Raw genomic sequence first — 9,727 nt, forward strand, 5'->3', positions numbered from 1 at the left:
GAAAGGATGAAGGAACTGACGTAACGGGCTTAAGAGCATTTGGGGTTGCTGTCATGAATCTTGGTGGGCTCCCTTAAGTATGCTGTTTTCCCAACTTCAGCACCTCTCAAGCTCCCGTATTTTTGAGGCTTACCTACTCTCCCTCCTTCCAGCCCTGGCTCCCCCTGCTGGGGGATTCTTTTGGTTGAAGACATGGTCTTGGCACTGTCTGAGCCAGGGATGGAAAGCTGGCCCCCCGGGGAAGTCTCAAGACCCATGAAAGGGTAGCTAACAGCATTGACTGGAGGAAAGCCGGAGAGCATATCCACTAGTTTGAGGCCCCTTAAGGAAGACCACCACTAGGTATCTCCAAAGGATCCTTTATTGACCAGAGAAGGACCATGGTATTTATATATATATATATAAAAAAATGTTTGAAGATCTGGCAGGCAGTAATCCCATTGCCCGCCCACCACCCCAGCACAGATTTTGCTGCCCCCCAGCCCTGCACATGGAAGGGAGATGACTGCCCCACCCAGGCCACAAGGCCATACTCCCCTGTAGACAGAAGGAAAAAGGGGATTTTCCATGGCCAACCCCTGAACATCAGAAATCAACAAATATTCTCTCAAAGAAAAAAAAAATACAGAAATCAATTAAAACATTTAAATATGAAAATCCAAAGGGAATTGGGTGGGAAGAGGCTAGAGACAAAGGGAACTGGAGTTTCTTGGGAAGGAAGGGTCTCCCATGTCCCCCTGCCCATTAATGAATGGGCTTGAGGCCTGGAATACGAGGCTCACACAGTGAGTTTGCAGTGACACAGCTCCTTGTAGATCTGCCGACGAAGTTTGGGCATGTCCTGCTGAGTGAAGCTGAATGGCTGAGACAGGGCCAGGTGCTTGCAATACTGGGTGTTAACAAAGCAGGCCATGAGAACCATCTACTGAGCACCCCCCCCAAGTCAGGACCTGTGCTACATATTTTGTATGATACACATCTCACTGGATCTTTCCGAGAACATTCCCATTTCACAAAGGAAGCCAAGGTCCCATAGACTGGGGCTCAAAAGAAGTCTGACTCTAAAGCCAGTGTTCCTATTTGATACATAAAACACCTAGTGTTAACAGAGAAAATACTTGGCGTTAGGGGATCAGGAGGCAGCTATATCAGGCCCAGAGACCAAGGACCACACACCCAGTCCCAATGCGGTATGGCGAAACCAAGAGAGGACAATGAAATCAGGGTTTCTGCATTCTAACACAGAAGCTTACTCCCGCTCCCTAAGTGGCTGTGAGCCAAATGAGAGACAGCTTCCCGCCTCCCTCCCAGCTCTTTAACCCAACTGGTATCTGCTTACCTGCAACACAAAGGCACCGCAGTCACTGTCATTATTCTGCCTGGCCACATTCTAGAGAATAAAAAGAAGGTAAGCCCTTCTAGAGGAGACCCTACATGTATGGCTTCAACTTCTGCCTCCTACCATGCCCCCAAAACCGCCCCCATAACCCTCCTCTAGAAACTGACCATCTTGAAGTAACCTTTCCAGCCCTGGTGGAAATCCAGCCGGTCTTTCTTCACTGCCTCTGCCTGTAGATACTTGGCAATATGCTATGTAGATGGAGAAAAGGAGGAAGTGATGCCCCTACATTTCCCAACTGAACCCAAGTTGTGGTGGTCACAGGCAGCAAGCCCAGGTTGCTCCTCAGAGCCTCCAAACCCACCCTTCTGCCTGAAATGCCTTGCCACTGGATCTCCTCCCCACATTCTGCCCATCTTTCCCGTTCCCTCTCAAACCTTAGGGCAGCGGCGGTTCAGGGTGCGCTGCGAATCAAAATAGGTGATGGTGCGCCGCCTCACGTCAACAGAGATGAGGGACCAATGCACCTCCAGGTGGATGGGGATTAGCAGTAGCTCTTTATTGAAGATGTCCACCTAAGGAAGCAGTGCTGGAGGTCAGGAAAGACAGCACAGGAATCCTGCCTATTGCCAGGAGGGTTCTGAAGGAGAAGCAGGCAAGGAGCCAAGTGGGAGAACTCAATACCCAGCCCCTAGACTGCGAGGCAAGGCTCAGCATCTGGATGTCTGGATTCTTGGGCTTAAGGAGGAAAGCAGGACGGAGGAGGTGGCGCACAACAAACAGAGCCCAGGACAGGGCCAGGTACTTTACACACATTAAAGGCACAAGTGCTTAGTAGCTAAGAACCCAAGCTCAGGATCCTGGAGCCAGACTCTCAGGGTTCAAACCCAGCTCTTCCATTTATTAGCGTATGACCACAGGCAAGCTACTTAATAACTCTCTGTACCTCAGTTCCCTTTTCTGTAAGAGGGTGAAAATAACAGTACCTACCCTCACCTGTTTGTTATACAGATTAATTAATATCCATGATACACTAAGAACAACGCATGGCACCTAATAGATGCTCAATCAGTTAACACTCACAACAATCCTCTGAGAAAGATCGCATCAGGAAACTGTGGCTTGGAAAAGTAAAGTCACTTGCTCAAGGTCACAGAAGTAAGAAATGGCAGAGGTGGGATTTAAACACCGGCATATAGAAAGCCAAGTTCTTTCCACTGCATGTCACCCTGCCTCTACCAGAAGAAGGCCTGCCAGGTCCCTGCGGGTGTAAGCTCTTGAACCTGGAGACAGGAATTAAGAAATGCTGGAGTCAACGGCCCTAACTCACTATAGATATTTCCTGGCCTTTGAATCAGACGGCAGGTAAACTAACTGGACAGGGGAAAAGAACTCCCCCCCCACCGCCAAGTTGGCTCCCCTTCCCCTTCATTATTTTACCCAGGAACTTAGGCCAAAAACCTAAGCATCATCCCTTGAATCTTATCTTTTATTCATTTCTCATGTCCAATCCATCAGAAAGTCCTATTGGTTCTACTGGCAAAATTTATCCTAGATAAAACTACTTCTATTTCTACCTTTACCACTCTGGTCCAAGTTTCTCATCTGGACTTCTCAGCTACTCCATTTAGCCTGCCTGCTTCCACTCTTGCCTCTTTCAATCTATCATTGAAACAGGAGTTTAAAACATGAGGCACTTCCCACCCTGCTTAAAACTCTTCAATGGCTTCTCAGAACACAAAGAATAAGATCTACCCTCACTTCGGGACTTCCCTGGTGGCGCAGTGGTTAAGAATCCACCTGCCAATGCAGGAAACGCGGGTTTGATCCCTGGTCCAGGAAGATCCCACATGCCGCGGAGCAACTAAGCCTGTGCGCCACAACTACTGAAGCCCGCGCACCTAGAGCCCGTGCTCTGCAACAAGAGAAGCCACTGCAATGAGAAGCCCGCGCAGTGCAATGAAGAGCAGCCCCCACTCGCCACAACTAGAGAAAGCCCGTGCACAGCAACAAAGACCCAATGCAGCCCAAAATAAATAAATTTATTTATTAAAAAAAAAAAATCTACCCTCCATGCCTCACGTTATCTACTCTCTGACCAAATTTTCTATCGTTTTCCCTTTGCTCACTCTGCTCCAACCACACAGGCCCTCTGACCCTCAAACGTTTTCTCACTTTGTGTCCCATGTACTTGCTGTCCCCTTTGCTTAGAACACCCTTGCCCCAGATCTGCACAGGGTTAGCTCCTTGTCATTCAAGTCTCAGCTAACAGAGGCCTTCCCAGACCACCCAATCTAAAGTACCCACCCCCATGTTACCACATTACTGTTTTAATTTGCTCACAGCACTTACCACTAGCTGAAATTTAACTTGCATATTTACTCTCACCCCATAAAGGCAAGAAGTTTTATTTATTTAATACTGTATCCTTAGTGCCCAGAACAGCACCTGGCACACAGAAGACATTTAATAAATACTTGAAAGTTTGAATGAACAGGATTGAGGAAAGGGCTCACAGGAAACAGAACTCTTCTTTAGAGGCAAGGTGTTACACAAGTAGATGTGAATTCATAACTCACGTTTTTGGTCCACCTTTTCACCCCATCATAACCCTTGGTACGGAGTTTATCATAGAAGAAACTGTTGAAGAAATGCACCTGTGCCAATGATACAAAAGAACTGGATGGAATTAAAAGACCTCAGGCCCTCCTGCTAAGTGTCCTCTCCCCAGCCCACTCCATTTCATTATGGCTCTGAGGACTGGTTTCAACAAACTCTAGTCCAACTCACCGAGGGTAAAAACAAACTATTTTTAATCTCATCTTATAGCTTCCCACCCCAATCTGTGGGGTTAGCCATAGGGGAAAAACACTACAGACTGGAGGAAAGGACTAAAATTGTTAAGTTCAGGACCAAGATTACAGATTTGAATTGAACAAATTACCTTCTACTGCCTCTCCCCAGAGAGAAAGACCCTCTTTATGTAAAATGGAAGAGATGAAAGGGACTGAAAAAGCTGCTTAAAACTGCGGGAGTTCTTCCAGGGACTGAAATATCTGGTTAGGCCTACCTTTTCAGGGACCGTGTCCATGACGAGGTCTCCATACATGTTCATCACCTGGGGAGAAGATGGGAGGCCACTTGCCATGGAGGGTGTGGCATGGGTACAGGGCTCCCCCATGCAGAGGGCCCCAGACACCCTGCTCCCTGAATCCCCTCTTGGGCCTGTTTTTGCACGCCTCCTTACCTGGTCATTGAGCCAGTTCTGTCCATATAAGGTCCCCAGGTCGTCCATGGTCAGCACATGCCGCTTATAGGCAACTCGGAAGCCCCTCACCATGGCATTGCCTGGCATCCGCTGGTATGACTGGATCAGCTGCAGCACCAGGCCCTTCCTGGGTAGGCCAAGGGTGGAGTCACACAAGAGACGAGGGGGCTAGGGCACACAGAAGTACCTTCTACTGCCTAGAATAAGAATCTAAAACTAACCTTTTTTTTTTTTTTTTTTTCTTTTTTTCAGTCATGGGTCCTTTTGAGGACTTGCTAAAGGCTTACTCCCCAGTAAGAGGCACATGAATACTTAGGTACACGTGGTATTTCAGGGTCCCACGTAAAGCCCCTCCCGGTTGGCTCACAGGGGCTTGGCACCTTGCCTGCAGATTCCTCCCCTCAGTTCTAGCTCCCTCCTCCTCCCCGAAAAGGCAGCAGCTTTATCACCCCATCTCCCCGGTCCCAGCCCTCTTCCAAAGAGCATCTCTTTCATGCCTCACCTGGAAGGTGTAGAGAACTCCTGCTGGAAAATGTCCTCCAGTTTCTCTACTACCTCATCAGTGCTGAGGGGGATGAGGCTGCCATAAGTTTGAAGGAATTCATCCAAGATGCCTGAGTGGAGGAGGGAGAGAGGAGTGAGGTAAGGCCTCCACACTCTGATCTAGGAGTCAGCTGTGGGAAAGAGACTAGATCCTCTAGGGTTCCTTACTCTGCACACAGGTGACATGCTCCTCCCGCAGGGGGCTGTGCTGGCCAGATTTCTCCCCAGGCCGCTCAGCCTCTTCTGCAGTGCCCAAATCTGAGCCCTGAAAAAGCTCCTGGGCCACATGGTCCCCGATGCTGCACACATTGCTGATGAGGATGCTGGCATCAGGGGGTGCCAAACTTCGCTCCCCTTCTGGCCCAGGTGGTCCCCCAAAGCCGTTGGGCAGAGTACAAGAGAGGAGGCCTGCAGGGCAGGGGAAACAGAATGGAGGCAAGAAACTGGCTCAGATCAAAGGCCAATGGGAAGATTAAATGATGCACACAAATTATAAGACCACAAAAAGGATGAATTGGAACAAAATCTACCAATAGAAACTCTAAAGGATGAAAACCCTAAAGCACGAGATAATTATGTCCAAGAAGTTATAAAAGACAGAGAGGAAAAGTTACTACAGGCATACCTCAGAGATATTGCGGATTCACTTCCAGACCACTACAATAAAGCGAATAATGTAATAAAGCGAGTCACACAAACTTTTTGGTTTCCCGGTGCATGTAAAACTTATGCTTACTATAATCTATTAAGTGTGCAACAGCAGTATGTCTAAAAAAAAAAAGTACGTACCTTAATTTAAAAATACTTTGTTACACATGAAAAGATGCTCAACATCACTATCAGAGAAATGAAAATCAAAACGACAATGAGGTATCACCTCACACCAGTCAGAATGTCCACCATCAAAAAGTCTACAAACAATAAATGCTAGAGATGGAGAAAAGGGAACCCTCCTACACTGCTGGTGGGAATGTAAATTGGTACAACCACTATGAAGAACAGTATGGAGGTTCCTTAACTAAAAACAGAACTACCATATGACCCAGCAATCCCACACCTGGGCATATAACCAGAGAAAACCATAATCCAAAAAGATACATGCACCCCAATGTTCCTGGCAGCACTATTTACAATAGCCAAGACATGGAAGCGACCTAAACGTCCATCAACAGAGGAATGGGTAAAGAAAATGTGGTATATATACACAATGGAATATTACTCAGCCTTAAAAAAGAATGAAATGATGCCATTTGCAGCAACATGGATGGACCTAAAGATTATCATACGAAGTAAAGTAGGTCAGACAGAGAAAGACAAGTATCTATATCACTCATATGTGGAACCTAATTAAAAAAAAAGATAAAATGAACTTACTTACAAAACAGAAACAGACTTACAGATATCAAAAACAAATTTTATGGTTACCAAAGGGGAAACGGTGTGGGGGGAGGGATAAATCAGGAGCTTGGGATGAACATACACACACTATTATACATAATATAGATAACCAACATGGATATACTATACAGCACAGGGAACTCTACTCAATATTCTGGGATAACCTATATGAGAAAAGAATCTAAAAAAAGAATGAATATATGTATATGTATAACTGAATCACTTTGCTGTACCCCTGAAACTAATACAACATTGTAAATCAATTATATGCCAATAAAATAAAAATATTAAAAAAAAACACTGCTAAAAAATACTAATTATCATCTGAGCCTTCAGTGAGTTGTAATCTTTTCATGGGTGGAGGCTTTGAAATATTGCGAGAATTATCAAAACGTGATACAAGCATGAATTGAGCAAATACTGTTGGAAAAATGGCGCTGACAAACTTGCTCTATTCGATGTTGCCGCAAACCTTCAATTTGTAAAAATGCAATGTCTTTGCATTGCAATAAAGCGAAGCGCAATAAAATGAGGTATGCCTGTACTCATAAACAGGAGGAAAGCAAGAAACACTAGGAATTCAGAGAGATGTAAATTTCAGAAATATTTCTCACCACTATTATGCTTAGCACCTAGCATAGTACCTGGCATACAACAAAGGCTCGATAAATACTCAAATAATTAATAAAGAAATAGAAAGCCTGCCGCAACTCAGACCCGGCACAACCAAAATAAATAAACAAACATTTTAAAAAAATAGATAAATAAATAAATAAAAAGAAAGCCTGAAGTTGTTTAGTGGGGTTCTCCGAAAGAGAAATACTCTGAGTGAGAATGTCACACACAACTGTCCAGGTGATGTACTCCACTACTCAGAGAGATCCCATCCCACCACTATAAGAACGGCACTCTCTAGAAATGTACACGCAGGGGCACTTATCCTGAGAGGCCACATGAAGTGGGACTTCAAGCAGACATGACTGACTTCACTAAACCACGACTCCCTTTCTCATCTATGCATAGGACACCTACTATGGATCCTGTATCCCGGCCTTGACTCTCTTCCCAGACTTAGTTCCTACTCAAAACGGGGCTGAAGACATTTCACTGCTGTTCTGGACCCTCCCTCTCTCTGCCCTCCTACTTTCCTTAGACCCCAGTTCTCACCACAGCAAGAGGCTCCTGGTCTCCCAGGATCTTAGCTCTCCCCATGCCCTCCTCTGCCCCATTCCCACCTTACCCGAGTCAGGATCCAGAGGAGACTTTGGAGTCCACCTTAATCCATCTTCCTCCATGGGGGGCCCAGAGGGCACTGGTGGAGACCCTCTCACCCCATCCTCAGCCATGAGAGCACCTAGCAGACCCAGCCGGGGGGGAGGTGGTCCCCGGGGGGAGTCAAAACGACAGCAGGGGGATGGCACCTGTGGTGTCACACCCCCTTCCTGGGGTGAAAGATGGTTCTTGGGGTGTGCAAGGCTCCGCCGCCGGCCCCGGTGGCGCCCCCAAAGCTTCCAGTGGAATGTCAGCGAGGTGCTTTTTGAGTAGAGCAGCATCCGGAAGGCTCTCATAGCTCTGCGACGGCGCTGTGAACACGTTTTCCGATGAGCAGGGCGGGGAGGGCGAGGCCGCTGGGAGGCTCCCAGCTGACCCCATCTGGGGGGCAGCCTCCAAGCTGCCACTTCCTCTTCCTCATCTTCATCCTCGTCGTCCTCTTCTTCTTCCTCCTCTTCACTAGCTGAAGCATCAAAAGAGGGCCGAGGGACAGGAAGGCGTCTGGTTGGCACTGTGGTCCCTGACCCAGGATCTGGCCCAAACCCTCCACCTGATTTGAGTCGGGGTTTGGGGGGTGGGGGCCAACGAAGACGCTCCCGCCTGGGACTTGAATAAGCTGGGGCTATGCCGGGTCCAGGAGGCTCAGGCCCCCAAGACCCGGTCCCTTGTATAGTCTCTTTCATCTTCCAGTAACCTGTAAAACAAAGGTTAGAGCGTCAGAATCCAAACATCCTACACCCCGGATTCTGCCTCTCTTCCTCAGCACACCTCTTCTGCAATCAAATGCAAATAAACTAAGGAAAAGAGAAAAAAACTTCAAAACTCCTAACTTCATATCTTCCTAGTTAATATGGTCCACAAGGTGCCCTTCAGAGTCTGTGCCATCATCTCTCTCCTGCCCAGATAGAGGCAAGGAAGAATGGCTAAGCGGCAGGCCTCGAGGCTCTTATTTCTCAGATCCCCAGATCAAACCTAGTATTTTCAGGTTCCACTTCTCTATTTTAGTACCACCAGGAATGTCCTAGTTAAGAGCCTAATAACGGAGAAGGCTCAGTACGGGAATCCTGACATGGTACAGAGACACCTGAGGAGAACACAATTTCCGCAGGAAAACCGTGATCTAGAGTGGGAAGAGAGGTCTCCATCACCGTGGAATGAGTGGGGTGTGTGGGCATGCTCAGGTAGTCTCAGGAAGGAACCATACCAGGTCCATGGTTCAGGTGGTAAAATCTAATAGAAAGGGAATGATTTTAGAGGAAACTGAAACAGAACCGAAGCGACGCTTAGGCAGCGAATCGAGGCGCGCTGGGACTGAACTGAGCCGAGCTAGGTTGGCCCAGCCCCCTCTCCTGCTCCGTCCCGGGGACCAGAATGCGTCCCAGCACCGGTAGGATCCTACGGGCTCGGGCGGCTCGGCGCGCAAGGGCCTTAAAAAGCCCCTTCGAGGGCCTCCTGGGCCCCGGTTAGGTAGGAATGGGGTCCAGGAATGGGAGAGGCCGTGGCAGAGCTGGGGGGAGGGGAGGGGGCGTCCTCACCGGGAGCGGGGAAGCCGGGCGGACAGGCCCGAGGGCGGGCGTCTCCGGCCTCAGGCTTCCCGGCTCATCTCTCCGGCGACGGCGGCTGCCCCGCCACTCCTGCTGTCTTCAGGCGTAGCCGTCTCAATTCAGGATTCCAACGCTTCTGGGCCGCGCGCCGCCCCGCCGAGCCGCCCCGCCGCGGCCGCCTCTCGCTCTGCTTCAGCTTCCACCTCCACCACCTCCCCCTCCTCCTCCTCCTCCTCCTTCCCCTCCCGCGAGCCCCAGGCCCACCGGCGGTGGTGGCGCACAATTAGTACGTCACAGCCGGCGAACAGCGCCGCCGCGGCCACCACGCGCCTAGTCCCGCCTGCGCGAGAGCTCAGACGCCAC

The 9,727-nt window shown here is 48.7% G+C and overlaps 1 protein-coding gene across 1 annotated transcript; it reads right to left on the reverse strand.

Moving 5' to 3' along the window:
• Window positions 1-343: 343 nt before the first annotated feature.
• On the reverse strand, window positions 344-9,613 carry SENP3 (SUMO specific peptidase 3). Its single transcript, XM_067717611.1, has 11 exons — window positions 9,356-9,613; window positions 7,789-8,514; window positions 5,319-5,558; window positions 5,110-5,221; window positions 4,587-4,734; window positions 4,410-4,457; window positions 3,919-3,996; window positions 1,777-1,914; window positions 1,507-1,590; window positions 1,340-1,390; window positions 344-889 (listed from the first exon to the last, which is right to left on the reverse strand). Exons 2-11 carry the CDS (start codon window positions 8,501-8,503, stop codon window positions 779-781), a joined length of 1,725 nt encoding a protein of 574 aa, XP_067573712.1. The 5' UTR covers window positions 8,504-8,514; window positions 9,356-9,613; the 3' UTR covers window positions 344-778.
• Window positions 9,614-9,727: the final 114 nt, after the last annotated feature.

The sequence above is a fragment of the Pseudorca crassidens genome, chromosome 19, assembly GCF_039906515.1.
Source record: "Pseudorca crassidens isolate mPseCra1 chromosome 19, mPseCra1.hap1, whole genome shotgun sequence".
Taxonomy (NCBI): Eukaryota; Metazoa; Chordata; class Mammalia; order Artiodactyla; family Delphinidae; genus Pseudorca; species Pseudorca crassidens.